This window comes from Papilio polytes, unplaced genomic scaffold (assembly GCF_000836215.1).
Source record: "Papilio polytes unplaced genomic scaffold, Ppol_1.0 DF823901.1, whole genome shotgun sequence".
NCBI lineage: Eukaryota > Metazoa > Arthropoda > Insecta > Lepidoptera > Papilionidae > Papilio > Papilio polytes.
In genome coordinates, this window is record NW_013525303.1 from 800,898 (window position 1) to 820,801 (window position 19,904).

The 19,904-nt window shown below is 33.6% G+C and overlaps 2 protein-coding genes across 2 annotated transcripts in view; both read left to right on the forward strand.

Moving 5' to 3' along the window:
• LOC106102895 (digestive cysteine proteinase 1) overlaps positions 1-2,787 on the forward strand; it is an 18,328-nt gene extending 15,541 nt beyond the window's left edge. Inside the window, exons 15-16 of the mRNA XM_013282507.1 lie at positions 741-838; positions 1,748-2,787. Coding sequence (XP_013137961.1) covers positions 741-838; positions 1,748-1,934 — 285 coding nt within the window. The 3' untranslated portion in view covers positions 1,935-2,787. The remainder of the gene's footprint in view (positions 1-740; positions 839-1,747) is intronic.
• A 10,258-nt stretch (positions 2,788-13,045) lies between these two features.
• The window catches only part of LOC106102803 (indole-3-acetaldehyde oxidase-like), a 13,991-nt gene continuing 7,132 nt past the window's right edge, over positions 13,046-19,904 (forward strand). Inside the window, exons 1-10 of the mRNA XM_013282388.1 lie at positions 13,046-13,119; positions 13,325-13,488; positions 14,767-14,924; positions 15,444-15,784; positions 16,560-16,783; positions 17,181-17,288; positions 17,714-17,842; positions 18,111-18,401; positions 18,599-18,889; positions 19,430-19,902. Of these exons, the coding sequence (XP_013137842.1) occupies positions 13,077-13,119; positions 13,325-13,488; positions 14,767-14,924; positions 15,444-15,784; positions 16,560-16,783; positions 17,181-17,288; positions 17,714-17,842; positions 18,111-18,401; positions 18,599-18,889; positions 19,430-19,902 (2,222 nt within the window). The 5' untranslated portion in view covers positions 13,046-13,076. The remainder of the gene's footprint in view (positions 13,120-13,324; positions 13,489-14,766; positions 14,925-15,443; positions 15,785-16,559; positions 16,784-17,180; positions 17,289-17,713; positions 17,843-18,110; positions 18,402-18,598; positions 18,890-19,429; positions 19,903-19,904) is intronic.

Here is a 19,904-nt window from a genome sequence, read left to right on the forward strand (position 1 = left end):
AACAAAGTCTGGGGTATACATGGGATAAGCTTCATCCCCGAGAAATGTCCAGTTCCCGGGATACGTAGCTTTTTGTAATTTATATAGTTTGTATGTTTTCTAATACCACGCGGACGAAGTCGCGGGCAACAGCTCGTTAATATTATATATGCGAAATGATGGATGGATGTTTGTTAAAGTTTGTAGCCTAAACTGCTGAACGGATATCAATGAAATTTAGCTAAGTAGAGGATAGTCTGGAAGAATACATAGCCTACTAACTTTTTTTTTAATTCCACGCGGACAAAGTCGCGGGCAAAAGCTAGTTGTTAATACCATAAATTGATTAAATACTAAAGTATTTATGTAATATAGTATAGTAATTCATTAAGAAAACTTAATAATTTTTATTTAAAATTATGATTTGCAATTTCGTTACATGAGAGAGATGCAAGATGTAAATATATGATGAGTGAAAGAGAACGACATATAGAACTTAAATCTTACTAATATAAATATGAAAGTTTAGATGGATGGATGTTTGTTACGAGTTTTTAGCCTAAATGGATTAACGGATTTCGATGAAATTTGCCCTAGATATAAAAGATAGTCTCAAAGGACACATAAGCTACTTACTTTTGTTTTAATTACACCCAGACGAAGTCGCGGGCGAAAGCTAGTATATTACAATTTCTTATATAATGTTGATTTTGTGTATTTAAAGGTTTTTTTTTGTTTTTAATTGTTTAAATATGTTTTAGTTGGCGATATTCAAACATGGTCCAGTATCGGTGGCGATTGACGCATCCCACAAGACCTTTAGTTTCTACTCGCATGGAGTTTATTACGAGCCTAAATGGTAAATATTCTTTATCTATATTAAATTCTAATTAATTATAATATTGAAAAGATATGTATTTTTGTATTGAAATAACTCAAAAACTACTGAAGCCATTTTAAAAATTCTTACACCAAAGAAAGGTGGAAAAGCTATATTTTTCACACGGATAAAGTCAAACCAAAAGCTAGTTAAGAATTAGGGTTGTAACAGAGGCCATTTTAACGATGCGGAGGTAAAGGGCTTCACCTCTGTAGAAGCGGAGGTTAACGGAAGTGGAAGCGGAGGTCAATATTACTTGCGATTTATTAAAGAAATAAAAACTAAAACTACGTTAACTCAAAATACAGATTAGTACTTAATTACAAGATACAGTTTATTATTCAAATATAATATCATCATCCACTTGCCCTTATCCCTTACGGAGGGTCGGCACAGTATGTGCTCTTCCATACATCTCTATCAGCCGTCATATTTGAATCCACCCCTTTCTTAAGCATATCCTCTTTCACACAATCCATCCATACTTTCTTCGGTCTTCCTCTTCCTTTGTAGCCATCCACATTCAATCTTAACATGCAAATATAATATATGAAAAATATAGTGAGTTACATATGACGCCCGCGCGGGCCACATAAACGATACCTAATCACCCCACTCGCTTTAAAGACGTAAATTACCCTCCGTTATAACTCCGCATAAGAAAAATTCCTCTGGTGTTCCATGGGCGTCGTTGACCACCTTGGTGTTCACGCTCGTTTGCCCTCTTTTATTATATATAACGGAAGCGGATGCGGAGTTAACAACTTGCGGAAGTTCCGCACTTGCGGATGCGGAGACAGTTCCGTTACAACCCTATTAAGAACATAATAATTGAAAAATATATTGTATTTGATATTCTATAATAAAGTGTGTTTATTTTGTTTGCAGTAAAAATAAAATAGATGAATTAGACCACGCGGTCCTGGCGGTGGGCTATGGTATTTTAAATGGTCAAAAATACTGGTTAGTGAAGAATTCGTGGTCCAATTTGTGGGGAAATGATGGTTATGTGTTAATGTCGTCTAAAGATAATAATTGTGGTGTGGAAACTGCACCTACTTATGTACTCATTTGAATAATTATATTGTCTAAATTACTATATAAAATGTTATACAATCAGTTCTGACAGTTAAAAAATCGTTTTTTTTTTAATTCTCGGTATTATAATTACTACTAATTTATATGGATTATGAAAATTATTATCTTTGTTTTAAAACATTAAAGGAAAATTTCTTTAAACAAATTTAAAAATTAAATGCTTGTAAAAATGTGCTTTTTGAATACTGTCATTTTTTTTAACAAATATGAATGATTATTATTTGAAATGTTAAAACTATTAAAGTTTTTCATTGTCGATTAGTTAAAGATTGTCTGAATTGAGCGTATTTTAGTAGTTTTTAAATTAGATGTTAAATTGTGAATTTTTTTCTTAGATTAACAACGAGCACGAAATGTACTGTTAAATCTAATACTTTGTCAACGTTACGAATACTTTCTCGTTAATTTTCATGTTAAACTTTCTAGATTTTTGTAATTCGTTTTTACTACTAAGTGAACGATTATTTTACAGTGCCATCTATTGTAGCATTTTAGAACTAATACTTTGACTTGTTTAGTTTTAGATATGCCACAATAGATGGCGCTGTAATAAATCCAAGATTTTGAAACTGGAAAAATAGCTTGGAAATTAGCAAAAAAACTCATAAACTACAATGTATTAGGTTTTAAAAGTAAATTAATTATTGCAATTACATCTTAAGAATCAAAGATCTTATATAACTTAATAAATAAGCTATTATTTTCATCCATGACAAATATTTTAACTTTTCAATAAAGATCTGTTGTAAGCGAATATTAGTTTTTAGGAAGTAAATGTGTTTTTATACCGTTAAACACTGGCTGTGTAGCAAATAAAGTGCAAAACGTAATATGTCTTTTATTTATATTACCTTTCATTAACTAGCTTGCCCCCGTGGAATTAAAAAAAAAAAACAAAAAAGATAAGTAGCCTCTGTGTTATTCCAGACTGTACTATACATGCCTAATTTCATCGAGATCCGTTCAGTCATTTAGGTTATAAACTCTAACAAACATCCATCCTTACATCTATACGCAATTATAATAGACGGTTTCCTTTGAGATTTATTGTTGTCTTTAACGTCCGATAGGTGGCGTTGTACAAATTTTAAACAAATGACGGTACGAATGCTTGTTTCAAACGAGAATTAAATTGCCGACATGCATGTAATCAGTGTAGTGGAATTAAAAAAACAATAGTTCTTTTTATAATGGTTTATTGTAGACTCAATGGATTTTAAAAGTAGTTTGCATCTGTCTAGTGTGGAGGGACCCACACGCACATGCTCCCGCTGGCTATGGTCTCCCCGGGGCATTCGTCTTGATATATACTTTTCTTGTACTAAATAAAAACAATATATTAATTAACAAGCGAAAACATTCCTCTTTCAAAGGAAATTATGCGAACTGATGATCTGTGGTCACACAAAATCTTGTACAAAAATGTAAAATACTTGGTCTTAGTTTGGTCTAGGTTCTAAGTAATTTTTTATACATATTTTACAGTTTTTAAATCTTCAAGGGAAAGGACCTTTCGCAGCCAAACGATCACTATTTAAACAAATGAAATTAAAAACAGGCCTATGACAAGTTTGAGAAAATTTGGTCTGATCTTACTAATATTATAAATGGATCCAAGATGTTTTTTACGAGTTTCCATTCTAAACTCTTAAATCTCGATGAAGTTTGGCATAAATGTAGAGGATATTCTAAAAACATAGGCTACTTTTCTTTTTTATTATTATATGTTAGTTTGTAACATTAGCGTGACAGTTTGTTCATCTCTTACCGTCCAATAACCCCAAAACGGATAATCTGGCAGCCATTTTCTTTTCGCCGTAGTCGTTTTACGATTTACGTTAAGATAGTAACCTTTTTGGCCATAATTATTTTCATCAGACAAATCGAAACGTAATATTTTCTTAATTTTATCATTCATAGGTGTCTTTAAATGTTTATTAAATCCCAAATTATTGTATAAAGTTTTCACGTAATTTGCAACATTTCTATATTTCTGTTTATAAGAATTTAAAGTATTATATTTTGTGTTCATCCAATTTATTAATTTAAAAGCGTACGGGTTAGTTTGATTTTTTTTGTTGATAAAATAACCTTTATTCTCGCTTCTATGGATTGTATATTTATTATCTATATTTTTGTGAAATCTTATTAAAGGTCTGTAAAAAGTTTTACCAAAATAGTTTCCGAACGTTTTCATTTCGTGTGGTATGATGCTTTTTACTAATACTTGGTTTATACCTTTATTTTGTTGATTAAATCTTTGAATACTATTATTATTATCATTGTTAAATATATCTTCGCTTACATCATTTTTTACATCAGTATGTGGTAATTCTTTCACTTTTTCGTCAATATATTTTATTAATTTCTTCGCAATTTTCGTCTCAAATGGATCGTGTATTCTTTCTATTTCTAAATTTGATATTAAATTTGCAAAATATAATATAAAAACTAAACATAATTTTAAATTTAAGTCTGTTTGTATGAACATTTTTATAACTACTGTTTGGAGAAAGTACACTTTTAATTAATATGCCATTAATATTCAAAAGTAAATTAACTGTGTAATTTTAATTATCTTGCAAGTTAATGGAATAAGTTATATGTTACGATTTAATTCATAAATAAAAATCTTTTAATAAAGACACTTGTAGAGTGCAAAATACAACCTCTTTGGCTGACAAGCAGTATTTATACAGCCAAAGAGGTTGCATACTGGCCACCAAGGCAATAATCGTTTGTAAAAGAAGAAGTCAAGAATGAGATCAACAGAGTTTTAAGTTTTTTGTATATTTTTTGTGTAAATAAGTTTTAAATAAAGATATGTTTGTTTTATAAAAAGTGTTTTGTATTTTTGGCTGCCGCGCTGTCGGTAACAAGTTAAACAACACTGGCTCTAATTCTCGCGTGTCCAATGCTGATACAAAAATGTGTTTATTCACATCTCATTAGAAAGCTATAAAATCATCAGTATTTCTATAATATTTTAAACATAAAAAACCTTCCTCTTGAACCAGTCTATCTATAAAAAAGCACCAACATCCATTGCGTAATTTTAAAGATCTAAGTATACAGACAGACAGCGGAAAGCGATTTTGCTAAACAATGTAGTGAGGATTTATACTTGTTAGTACGTAATTATCTATTATTCCCCTTTTTGATATTTTTATACAAATATAAATAAAAATGTAACAAAAAAAGACAAAATAATACTTCAAAGTATATTTATTCTGTGGCAATTTATTCAATATCTCCGATAAGAATTCTCTGCCTAAATTCATTTCGATATTATCGACATGTGCAGAACCGTGGTATGGATTATAGAAATCAAATTTTGTCTGTGGTCTGTTCGTTATTTTTTTGTTTCTAGGCTTTTGATTTTGTTTCTTTAACTTTTCCACGTATTCTTTCATATTGCACCATTTGCAAGCATCGGGTTTTAGTTTTAAATATTTTCGCGGGTCCGCCATCTTGGTTTTTGTGTCGTTTGACGTAAACGATGGTGTTGCTATTATTAATAATATATATATTGTTGCACAAACGCAAAAAAACATCTGAAAAATATATTAATATAACAGAAAAGAGTAGATAGTATAAAATCCTTATTTTATAAAGTCCATACCATTTAATTAATTCGGACGTAAATGTATTTCCGACCTGTTGACTACTCAAAAGCCTAGAGGTTATTTCTCTCATCAATATGGGCTTTAAAATCGTAATAGTTTATAGAATTAAAACTGTTCATGTGTGAAATTGATTTTTAATAATTAATTTTCTTTAGTAAAAACTTTGATAAACGTAAGACAGGAAAACAAAGAGTCACTACAATTTCTTATGCATTAATGTAGTTATCACTTTTTTTTAATGCAATAAAAGTTCATCGACCGTATCTCTATAGAGGGTCGGCACAGTGCTGCTCTTCCATACATCTCCAGCCATCATATTTAAATTCACCCCCTTAAGCACTCTTACACGCATTCCATACACACTTTCTTCAATCTTCCTTTACCTTTGTAGCTATACATATTCAATCTTAATACTTCTGGCTCATATGTGATCGTCGTTTCTCATTATATGTTCCAACCACGCTAACCTTACGCTTCTCAATTTCTCTACCACTAGCGCTCCTTTCAAACTTCCTCTAATATACACGTTCTTAACTCTATCCCTAACCAGCTTTCGTTGGTGACTCCATTCGCGCGGAATTACAAAAAAACAATAGTAACCTATATGTTAAGAAAACTCTAACAAATATACTTTCGCATTTATATTAGTAAGATAATCTTTGCGCAGATGTATCTGGCAATGGAAATCTACGGTATTACTTTATCTGCTGTCAAATCTTCGAATCTCGTTGTGCAAAATTGTGGAAATAATATTTTGTCAAGTATACAAATGTGAATGCGTAAGTCTGTCTTGAAATAGAATCGAGGAAATATCGACTCTCGAATACATGACAGGGAAGACATGACATAGAGCGTGCGCACACCTGAAACTAAATTATCGCACAACTGTTCAGTCTCGCTTTCTATGAGCTTATTGGAGGTCCGCACACTACTCGATTTAGTTGCGAAATAATCGACAATCGCATAACAGTTAGCGCGCTCTAAGTCAACCTTTTACATCTTCCTGAATTAACAAAAAAAAATCACTAATCAAATCTTTTTCGGAATTCGCCTGCCACATTGTGGACCGAATAAAGATATTAAATAGCACTGGCTCAGTCAGAATTTGCTCTCTGGTTCTCTAGAATAGAATTAAGACTAGTAAAATCACACTGCACAATACACACACACTCACCTCACAGCGAAAACACATACACCACACAAATGGACGACATTCCGTATCAAATAGCGAAATGTCACCTTTGTGATGTAATTAGGATTAAAAAAAACCTTTTACATCTTAATTTCATTTATTAAAAGATCCATAATTTGTTATCCCTGTTTCTTTCAAAGAAAATGAAAAGGACGAAGTATGTGTATATTGTCATCTATACTATTATAATAAAGCGTAAACACACACTTTCTTGTTGCCTAAGATATCAGCAGTTACAGCACATTATTGAATAATTCTGTTCTTAATAAAAAGCCCTACCCTTGCGTCACGCTTTAGGCAATATATTTTAACACCATTTAACTTAGGGGGTAAATATTTTGGATAAAAACTCTAATGTGGGAAAGAGACCATAAGTTACTGTCAATATCAAGGAAGCAAGGTTGTCATCATGTCATGTCATTTTGACATTTGTAATTGATAATTTGACAAATGTAAACAATAAAATAAAATTTTCATAATTTCCTGCGGATGAAGTCGCATGGGAACAGTTAGTTATAGATACGACCATAGACAAAGTATTTAGTATATTATCATTGATGAGGTATATTTGCAGTCAGTACAGTGCAATGTAAACGTGCAGTGAAACAAATGTACGTGTCCGGAGTAGTTTGTTAGCGGGGGCTCGTTAACGAAGTCGCACCGAGACGCTAGGGAGAACAACATTGGTCCAAGTCATAAGATTATGATCAAATCTATACATGTAATAAAATTGGTGTGTCTGTAAAATATGTCTCATGAACATGTATTTGTGCTGCTTTTTAATCATAATATCAGGACATCTGCAATGCGCAGATGCGACCTTTAAGGAAGAAGTAAAAAAAGAGGTACGGACTTATTTTGTAGATAACAAAAAATAATTCTTATTTGTTTGTCTGTTCGCAAGGACGTGCTTATTCCTAGTAATCTCGAAAATGGTTGGTTTTATATTGAGGGAAAGGTGATGTAGGCGGTAATATTATAGGTTACTTTCAAGTTCTCGAATTCGTGACGAAGTCACATGCGACCATAAGTTATTTTATTAGAATGACCATTGGACTTAGTAGCTTAGCCTGTTTCAAGATAAAAATATTAACATGTAATTTTTTTTTTTAAATCTATTACTGTAAATGCCCTTGAGAGATGCTAACGTTCGAAAACATTGTGTTGTGTGTGACAAACTTTTCAGAAAAAATGACTATAGTTTGTAAGAATGTTTAAGAACATATTAGTCAGTTTAAAATCGAATTTCAACATCTATTTAAACAAGACAACTAGAATGGGAAATCTCAGTTAATTTTTTAAGTACGGATGTACTGAAGATTAATATTTTGAGCAAAAACGCTTGTTGCGTATCCCTTGTTCGCGTGAAGTACCGTAGCGGGCCATTGTCTTAGTTCGCAGGAGTACATCTTGCTGTCAGCTCAGAGTTCTTAAGAAACATTCAACACAATTAAAACTATGACGCAAACTCTTTAATTTATGTCACTTTTGAACATTGTACACTTTTATAAAGGCTTACTTGAAGTTTCGTAATTATTTTATTTAATTACGATAAAGTTTGAAATGATAGGTTTATTTGGAGGACGACAACTGGTGTGCTGACTCTATGAGAGTGGTGTCCCGTCTTTTTCCTACTAAGGAGATGGCTAAATCACAACTATATTTCCCGCCGAGGGGCTCGAAGCTTACTCTTAGTTAAGGTGACCAGGCCAAAGTCAACCACGCTGCACTGCGGGTTCACTTCACACATATCTCTGAATTTCTTCGTTGATTGTGCAGGCATCACGTTTTCCTTCACTGTAAAAATGAGTACATGGTGGATTCAAACCCAAGACCTGTAGATTACAAGTCAAGTGCTCAAACCACTCAGCCACCGACGCTCTTTCTGCCATTGATAGTATAATGAAAATATTGTATACCAAATATATGTTGAAATAAACAGTGTTTGGGATAACTAAAGTTTCACATTATGACAAGCGTAAGTACGTTTCTCGACTATAGCCTGTTAATAAATCTAGATTTTTCTCTACCATGTCGGATAGACCTTACAGATTAAATATTTACTTACTGCGTTGGTGCAGCGACCCAAAGTTGGTCTTGGCCTCCGACACGTCCATTTCTCTCGTGTCGATTTCGTAACAGACTTTTTTCCGTGGACGGGTTGGCAGCGCGCCGCACAACCCTTATATTACTGGAGGACCACACCCTACTTTGGTCAGGTCAGTTTAACGAACATTTTATAAAATTTACTTTAACTAGAATAACGAATACAAAGAATAAAGTATTGTTAAACCGATTACTGTTCAAATTGTGTTCTAAATGTAGTAACATTTTAACAGTTGGCTAACGTCAGGAAGCGGTGCAGCGGCCAATTGACTGCAGAGAGCTGGCACAAGGCATACGCTTAAGCGGGTTGTTAGTCACACTTAAATAATAAAGAGGAAAGATTTTTTTGTATGTATTTAATTTACGTAAAAACTACTGGTTCTAGTACAATAATTATTTCATTATTAAAAAACTACGTTATCAGTGATAACATGGGTTATATATTTTTTAATTTATTAATTTTACGCGGGATAAGTCGTGAGCATCAGCTAGTAAATAATAAAGAAGAAAGATTTGTATTTTTGTAAAAACTACAGGGGCAGTTTTAAAAATTCTTTCAGCATTAGAAAGATACTTTATCTGTGAGTAACATAGGCTACATTTTTTATTACTTTTTTAAATTTCACGCGGATGAAGTCGCAAACAACAGCTAGTTATTTTTTAAGAGAAAACGAGCAAGAGGTTTGTAGAATTCACTAAAACAGAAGGGAAACATAAAAACAAATTAAAAGGCTGCAATTAAAAGACGAAATCGTATTAAATATAACTTTATTTTATTAATATGGCAAGAAAAACGTAAGACATTGATATTAATTTCGATAAAATTCAATAATCGTACTAATATTATAAATGCGAAAGTTTAGATGCATGGATGGATGGATGGATGTTTGTTAGCGGTTGTAGCCTAAACGGCTGAACGGATCTCTATGAAATTTGGCACAGGTTTAGAGCATAGTCTGGAAGAATACATAGGCTAATTTTTATCCCGGGAATAGTTACGGTTCCCCTGGGATTCATTAATTTAGTTTTTTAATGTTTACTCGATCATTCTGCAACGGTTCAATATATCTTATTGAAATTTGGCACAGATATGAAACAAAGTCTGGAGTACACATAAGCTTCATCCCCGAGTAATATCCGGTTCCCGAGGGATACGTAGCTTTTTGTAATTTATATAGTTTGTATGTTTTTTAATACCACGCGGACGAAGTCGCGGGCAACAGCTCGTCGATCATAAGTATCAATCCAAAGATTCTGTTTAGAAGGGCTTTAAGAACGGTTAATCGCCCTTTAAACTTTGAATCCCATTTTACAATAACTTTAGATTGCAAACACGGTTTAAGAACTGTTATTACCTTTTTGTCTAAAACAGCAAAGAATTCTTGTTCTTAACTTGAACCAACTCCTTGATAACTGGAGGCGAGAATTTGCCGTTCAATTAGCCGTCTCTCGCTTCATTGTCTTTGCGACGTTTACTAGAACTCCAGATTTGACTTGCGGCAGACATCTTACTTCTTAGTAACATAAACGCGAAAGTTTAGATGGATGGATGTTTGTTAGAGTTTCTAGCCTAAAGATGTCAGCAATTACACCATATTATTGAATAATTCTTTTTTTAATAAAAGGCCCTACACTTACGTCACGCTTTAGGCTATACATTTTCACGCCATTAAATTTAGGGGGTAAATATTTTAGGTAAAAACCCTAATGTGGGAAAGAGAACATAAGTTGCTGCCAACATCAAGGAAGTAAGGTTGTCATGGTTTGTAATGTCATGTCATTCCGACATTTGCAATTGATAATTTGACACATGTAAACAATATAATAAAATTTTCATAATTTCATGCGGATGAAGTCGCACAGGAACAGCTAGTTTATAATATTTGTATAGAAAACGCATAATTGAACGGATAAAGGTATCAAGGAAGCGGCTTAATAAATACGTTGCTGGATTTTATAAAGCCCAAATTGATTTAAAATCAATCAGTTGTTCAATTCTTTTGTTTTCCAATTACTGGCTCGTGTTTTTCAATCCGTTTTTTTCAGTTCCAATTTCAAACGCTTGTCACGATGATGTAAGAAGATATACAAAAACAACCTTACCCTACTACCGTAGTGGCGCAACAGCTTTTTGTCCTCCACATAACTCTATCATACGACATCTCAGTCATCACTCCCTTCTTGATGTCACCTTTCACGCAATCCATCCATCTCTTTCTAGGTCTACCTCTACCGGTGTACCTCCACATTCACAACTATGTTTCTTTTTACTCGTAAAATTAGGCCCTTTAAAAGAATTGCTTTTAAAACAACAATAAATATTATAAACAACCTACACGAAAACTGTGAATTCTTGTAGATATACGTTCTTCTCCCACTAATTTATTGCTAGTTGCAAAAAAGAAATATGTCAAATACAAGCAACCATATAAATGGCCATCATAACAAGGGGCTTGCGAAGACAGACAGCGAAATAATAGATCATATTTTATCCTAAGCGGCTCGTTAAAGGGCAAAGGCAACGTCATTTTGGAGCCGAGATAAAAAGTTACAGATTATATACACATTTTTAAACATTTGAGGTTATTTTTATTTATAACAGGACAATATTATGAAAGAAAAATAAAGAAAATGAATTAATTTTAAACCATATTAAAAACAATTTTAATCCATTCTTATAATCTCGTATAATTTGTTTTTATAGAGTCCTCTGTTGCATTTAAAGTATCTGTGCAAAATTGCTTAATTAAAATTTTGCTATGAAATTATTTTCAGGCTTTAAATTAATTAATTATCGCGGTTAAAACGCTAAGAGATTGTAAAAAAGGCAGATTTACGGATTTAGCTTTATGAAATAATGGGACGCGGATCCATTACCCCCTTTTAATAAATTAGGTTAATGAAATAAACGTTTATTTGATTGGATTTTGTATTACGATCCCACTATGAGCAACATAAACCCGTAACTCAGAGGGCTAGGCATAGACCAAATAGCTCCCCCTTCTCTGCTTTGAATTTAATAAAAATGCTTTTTTTACTGATTAGATAATAAACAGCCATATTATTTGTTATTTATTTAAATCATGTAAGATTAATACACATAATTAAAACATATACAATTGACATAGAGAAAAAAATGCACTCTAAACACTACTAATTAAAACAACGTTAGGTACATGTGAGCACAGCTAATGTCCCGTGATCGGGCAGTCGGGCTTATCACAGCCCTCTTAGGATACTGTTGGTGCTCTCCCGGACTCTGCGTAAAAGAGAAGCCGTCCATTTGCGCAAAATGGCATGCGTATGCGTAAACATCTATTTGAAATGTTATCATAAGTTTTGTAAGTTGTTAAGTTTATAGTTTTACGTAATCGTAAAGTTACTAGTGAGGTTATGATAGACCATCGTATACGCTGCTTTAAAACATAATAGTAAAGTAGAAATGTGCCGTTGTTAACTGTTGTTTATAAAAACAACAATCTATGATCAGTAAGTGCGTCCAATAAAATTGTTATAAAGTGTACGTTACATTCAGTGCTATCATTAATTGCATTATTGTCTATTGAACAGTATTTCTATATTTGTCTCTTACTAGCTTTTGCTCGCGACTTCGTCCGCGTGAAATTACCAAAAAGCAAATGTAAGTAGTAAGTACATCTGTGCCAAATTTCATGGAGATCCGTTCAGCAATTTAGGCTACAAACTCTAACAAACATCCATCCATCTAAATTTTCGCATTTATAATATTAGTAAGATAGACTTAAGGAATAAACAGATTTTAACGAGTACTAGGATTTGACTTTTTTTTAAATAGTGGGTAAAATGATTACAAATCTTAACCATTCAGCCAGTTGGGTTTTTTTAAATAGGTTATGTTTTATAGGTTATGACTTAATTTAATATATGGGATATTAAATTAAGTCATAACCTATGAGTACATTGCTTTTAAAAGTTGTTTTAATTGACAAGACATTTGCTTTTCTAATTTTTAACGTGAGTTACCCTATAATAAAACAATAACAAATTACAGATTATATAAAAATATTAGTGTACAAAAGAAACTAACAAATAATGAGAAAACAGCCAGTGTGTATTATCCTTTATACTCTTTGATGCGTTTCAATGAACATAGAATAAATATGTATGGATCACAACAACATACAGAACAGACTTTAGTACTTAGATAATCTTTGCCATGGACAGTATAATATTCAGTGTTAACGGTAGGAAATGCTCTGGTAAGTGTTTTAAACTAAATGTGTGTTTTGGAGGGCGCACTTTTTGACTAGACTATCGCATAACTGTTGTGCGATTGTCGATTGTTTCGCAGTCAACTGTTTAGTTGCACAGCTGAAGATCGAGTAGTATGCGCACCTCCATATAAGCTGATAGGAATCAAAGCGGCGACTAAACAGTTGTGCGATAGTTATTTGTTTATTCCAGTGGGTGCTGTAGACTCGGACGTCTCTCTGAATGACTACCTCCGTAATGAATTACATCTCCGTGGTACTAAGTATATGTGTAAGGAAGGTGGTTGTGGAGCTTGTATCGTTGCTGTTACCAATGTCGACAACTTCGGTAACAAACGAACGTTCTCTGTTAACTCTGTAAGTATTTATATATTTACTAAGTTACATACGATATTTTTTTAATACAATCTACACTTCTACACTAATATATTATAGGCGTCACAGCCATGTTATGCTTTAATAAAATATAGTCTTCATTACCTCTTATGTTTTCTTCCAATTTGCATAGAATAACCTTACCAATATGGCCGTCGTGTCGTCGAGCTAATGCAACATCCTTATTTTTGACATCCGATTAACATAACAAGCACGATTACAACATTTTAAAACCATGACATAAATGTTGAATGGTTGTTTCATGTTTTGAATCACAATTACAAAGCTTATATCGTTATTTCAAATTATGACAAATGGTATTGATAGCACAGACTAATAATCTTCAAGAATACAGAATACACCAAAATAGTTAAAAAGCTAACAATAGAAAGAGGAAAACTTTGTTTGATTGTAATGAAATAACTCAAAAACTACTGAGCCGATTTTAAAAATTCTTTCACTGATAAAAAGCTACGTTGTCAGTGAGTAACATAGGCTATGTTTTATATTATTATTTTTTTAAATTTTACGTGGACCGAGTCCCGGTCGAAAGCTAGTGTATTAATAAAATAAACTAGTGAATTTCGCAGAGCAGACGCACAACTTTGAATAAACTATCGCACAACTGTTATCGATTGTCGATTGTTTCGCAGCCTTCAACTGTATTGCACAACTATAAACTATTTAACTACGTCGTAGTCTTTGACTCCAAAAATCAAACAAAAAAATGGGACCCACCTGCAAGCATTACCTTTCTGATAAAAAAAGAATTACCAAAATCGGTCCACTAGTGGCGGAGTTATGCCGTAACACACATAAAAAAAAAACGACGAATTGAGTACCTCCTTCTTTTGGGAAGTCGGTCAAAAAATAATGAATGTGCTCACCTCCATATAATCTCGTAGGAATCAAAGCGCGATTTAATAATTGTTCTTGACTAAAAAATAGTTTACTCAAAATGTGCGCGCGCCCTAAATGATCGAAGTTATCGCTATTTAGAGACATTTGTAATAAATTAAACGTTTGTGTGTTTGTAAATGTCTTGCTTTTTATAGGCAGAGATGGGAGTTTCCTTCAATTCCAGATATCCTTCTCTTCCATTCTTATTAATACAAGGACAGAAGTCTGGTTTTAACCACCGACAGACACATTTTTTAAATGTAACGCGGTAATACACACAAGAGGCATGTCTTCTAGTATTGGACAGGCCATACGTGCACCACATACGGACTACCACAGTTAATATCTGATTTGGTTCAGTGTTTAGTATCGATAACATCGTGCGAAGGCTGGAAGGTGACGACAGTAGAAGGAGTTGGCGGTAGGGGGCGCTACCATCCCGTACAGAAGACGCTGGCAGAGTACAACGGCAGTCAATGCGGGTACTGCAGTCCTGGATGGGTTATGAGTATGTACAGGTAATTATGTCTGCAGTTTGTGCACTGGAGGAGTTTGGATGGATGGATGTTTGTTAGAGTTTGTATCCTAAACGGCTGCACGGATCTGGATAAAATTTGGCATAGATGTAGAGGATAGTCTGGAAGAACACATAGGCTACTTGCTGTTGTTTTTTTATTCTACGGGAACGGAGTCGCGGGCGAAAGCTAGTTGTAACTATAAATTATGAATAATCTGGTCGTATTCTAAAATTAACTCAAGATTTTCTAATGGAATTTGAAGATTAAGTGCTAACTAAACTATCGCAAAACTGTTGTGCGATTGTCGATTGTTTCGCAGCCTCAACCGTTTAGTTGCACAACTAAAAGCTAGTAGTGCACCTCCATATAAGCTCATAATCAACAAAGGACTAGACAGTTGTGCGATAATTTCCGGGTATTCGCACGCTCTAATTGTTGCCTTATAATTGAAATTGTAACATGTTTAAATTCCGTTTCTATTTTCCGTTAATGTTCCCCTAAAGTTAGTTTTATTTTCAGTCTACTAGAAGCAAAGGATTATAAACTAACAAAAGAGGATATAGAGAAATCATTCGGCAGTAATACATGTCGTTGCACCGGATATCGTCCGATCCTTGATGCTTTTAAGAGTTTCGCCAATTTACCTGATATCGAAGACTTGAGTCTTTGTAAAGGTAGAGCGTGTCGCAGTAAATGTGATGATTGGTGTATTATAAATGTGTTTGATGGTAAAATGAAAAAGATTGAACTAAAAGATGATCATATTTGGTATAAAGTATATAAATTAATTGATGTTTTCGAAGTATTTAAAACTGAAGGGATTGTTTCTTATATGTTAATCAACGGTAATACAGGAAAAGGTAAGAAAACTGCCAATTCAATCGACTTAACTATACTAAAATTTAGTCCCTTTTACTTCCCACCCTTTTTCTTATTAGAAAAACATGGGAAGGGAACGTGGATATGATGGTGCAGAAGACGCATAGGAAGGGGATATATCCTCTTTATGTGCGTCTTTTCAATCAAGGGTAGGCAACGCATCCGCTATTGTGTATGTCTATGGGCAGCGGTTGCCTCGTCATTTTGGCGGATTTAGGTGACCACCTTATGATATAAAAAAAAAGTTAACATAGACGTAAGTCTGTACCGTCAATTAATGACGTCATATGTCACAGCTGCGCATGAATGATGTATAAACTCCATATACAGGATGTTCAATAACGAATGGATTATGAAACGTACAACAAGGTCTCAGTATTTTTTTAATGTTTCATTTATGAACTTCTTGAATTTATTTATAAGTTTTCGATGGATTTACTATAGAGGGTTACAATATTATCCATTCATTACGAGACATCCTGTATAACATATGCGGGAAAAACGATAATTGTCCTCCTTGTTAGTCGGGTTAATTAAAATCCAAGTAGGGTTGGCGACAGGCAAAAAAATAGTGCCAAATCCTAAAGTAGATTTTTGATACCCGGATGACAAAAACCTGTTGTGCCGACCCTACCGAAGTAGTATAAGGAGGATGGTGATTATGTTAGTCGGGTTAATTGAGACAGCATGTGTTTTTTTTTTTAAGTTGTATATTTACGGATAGAAGTGAAAGATGTTTCAAATGTTTTGTTACAGGTGTTTTTCCCATATTAATGTATCCAAAAATATTAATTGACATCAGTTCTATAGACGTATTGAACACTTATTACATAGATCAGAACCTTGTATTAGGAGCTGGAATGACATTAACAGATGTTATGAATCTATTCAAAGAGATATCTGAAAAGAGAGAAGAATTTTTATATCTGAAGAAAATGTATGAACATTTAGAATTAGTAGCCCATATACCTGTTAGAAATGTTAGTAGCTCCATCTGTTATCGTTTTGAGTCAAATTTAAACCATTAATTATAAACAATTGCACAACTGTTGTCAATCGATGTCTATGGGCGTCGCTGACCACCTCGGTGTTCTCGCCGCTTGTTTGCCCCCCTTTATTATAAAAAAAAACTGTTGTCGATTGTCGATTATTTCGCAGTCAACTGTTTAGTTGCACAACTAAATATCGAGTAGTGAATCTCCATTTAAGATCACAGGAATTAAGACGAGACTAAACACTTGTGCGATAGTTTAGTCAAACCGTACCGGAAAATATTGTCCTAAAATTCGTTGTTACGTATCAACAATAAATACCTTTGCTTTCGGAATAAAGATATTTAAAAAAAAAATTGATCAGTTTTTGTTTTTAATTTCCCAGATCGGAACTATAGGAGGCAATTTGATGATAAAACATAAACAGTCAACATTTCCTTCAGATATATTTTTATTATTTGAAGCGGTTGGTGCAACAGTGACAATTAGTAAGTAAATGACTAAACTAGATTTATTTTGTACTAGCTTTCGCCCGCGACTCCATCCGCGTGGTATTAAAAAAACCAAAAGTGAGTAGCCTTATGTTCTTCCAGACTATCTATGTCTAGGCCAAATTTCATCGATATCCAGCAGTTTAGGCTACAACTAACAAACATCCATCTAAACTTTCGCATTTATAATATTAGTAAGATTGATTTATGTGCTTATATTTTTATTTTTATATTACGTCACCCTAACTTAGGGTAGGCTCCGGGCCCCTCATTATCCATCTTCTCGGGCGGCGAGTCCCACATACCTCCCTGGTATCGGGGGGGATGCGTAAAAGCATTTTCCCAGCGTGAAAAAAAAGGCTCCGAGCCCCGCGGTGAGCACTGGTGATGATGATGATTCATATTTTTTATTTAATTTTTTCAATTCTCAGAAAATGACCAGCACAGTGTTGAAATGGATTTACAGAAATTCTTAGCAACGGATATGAATAGAAAGATTTTGACAGAAATAAAGTTACCCCCACTATCGCTGGATTATAATTTCGTATCTTTTAAGGTATTTTGTTTTCTAAGGCATTTGACTAAACTATCGCACAACTGTTTGGTCTCGCTTTGATTCCTATGAGCTTATATGGAGGTGCACTATTCGATTTTTAGTTGTGCAACAAAACAGTTGACTGCGAAACAATCGACAATCGAACAACAGTTATGCGATAGTTTAGTCAAAATGCGTCCGCTCTATTACACCAAGAATTTTTGATATTTCAGTATTTCTTCTAAATTACCTTTAAAAAGATTTGCATTTTTTTTTTCAAATTTTTTAGGTTATGCCGCGATCACAAAGTGCGCCTGCGCAAATCAACGCAGCATTTCTTTACGAATTAGACGGAGACAAAGAAACAGTTCTATCTGCGAGTATAGTTATCGGAGGTCTGTCTGATAAATTTATACATGCTGATAAAACGGAAGGTTATTTACGTGAAAAGAAATTGTTTACAAACGAAACATTGCAAGGAGCCCTTAAAGTACTTGGTAATGAAATTATTGTGAATAAAATAAAAGGACATTCAAAACCGGAATATAGAAAGAAATGTGCTTTAGGATTATTTTATAAGGTAAGGAAAGAAAACCTTAATTTCGAAACCATTGTCTATTAAAATTATGCATAAATTTATTGTTAATTACAAACCAAAGCAATAATCGAAAGTAGGCCTTTTGTTATGATCATAAGAGTCATTTTTCATTGACATTTTTAACGATTTAATTTCCCTTATCCAATTCTCTAGTCATTCCTATCCTGTTTCTTTTAAAGGGATTACTAACTCTAATACCAGAAGATAAATTGAATCCACGCTACCGCTCGGGTGCGAAAGACTTAAGAAAATCTCGTCCACTATCAAAAGGTTCCGAAGTATATGATACAAATCCCATACTTTGGCCATTGAATGAACCGATGCCGAAGTTAGAATCACTTGTACAATGTTCTGGTGAAGCTTTGTACTGCAACGATGTAACGACTGAATCAAATGAATTATTCTGTGCGTTTGTTACTGCGGATGTTTGTGGAGGAGAGATTGAAAGTATCGATGCTAGTGATGCTTTGGTAAGTGTTAATGTCGTAAGAGTTATAGGTCACTAAGTGAGTTTGTTAGTTTTTCTATAAGATTTTTTTTATGTTATGGCAAACGAGCAAATAAAACAAGAGTGGCAAAACTCAATCGTCAAGAGGATATTTCCCCTTGCTGTGCGTCTCCTCCACCGTCAAATCCACTTTTTCTTTCCATCCTTTCCTCTTAATAAAAGGGAGAAAAAGGAAAGGGACTAAAATTAGGCCTACGGCATCACACTCATCAGACTGTACGCGGAATTGCTTCCACTTCATGTCTGTTTTCTATGTAGTCGTAGTCACCGGGCGAGATAGTCAATTCGTGCGAAGATGTTAAAGCGGGCTCTACCACTGTTATACTCATTTCTTTGTTGGTGTAAGGATTGTTACACTTTTTTAGTGACAATTAGCTCTGAATGATATTTAATTTCTTTTTTAATTATTAGCCCCATAACATTTGCGGATAATTTGGTATTTAAGGAATATTTTTGTTTTATGTTTAAACATCTTTTACTCTAAATATTTTACAAATTACAGAAATTGCCCGGTGTTTTATCATTCTATTCCGCGAAAGATATACCCGGTGAGAATTCATTTCTCCCAAAGAAAGTACCAGGAATGTTGATCACGGAAGAGATTCTATGTGAAAAATACGTCAAATATTACGATCAACCGATAGGTATAATAGTTGCGGAATCAGAGAAACTAGCAAACAAAGCAGTTAAATTAGTTAAAGCAAAATACAAAGATGTTAGAACTGAACCAATATTGACAATAGCTGATGCTATTGAAAAAGAACCTGATCGTGTTTCGTTATTAATGTTCTATCCTGCAAGAGGTAGAGGTTTGAATGTAAAGAAGATTATAAAAGGAGCACAGAGTATTTATTGGCAGTACCATTACCATATGGAGACACAAACTTGCGTAACAAAGTGCAGTGAGGATGGCATAGATGTTTATCCAGCCAGTCAATGGCCTAATCAAATTCATATTGCTATATCTGAAATGCTCA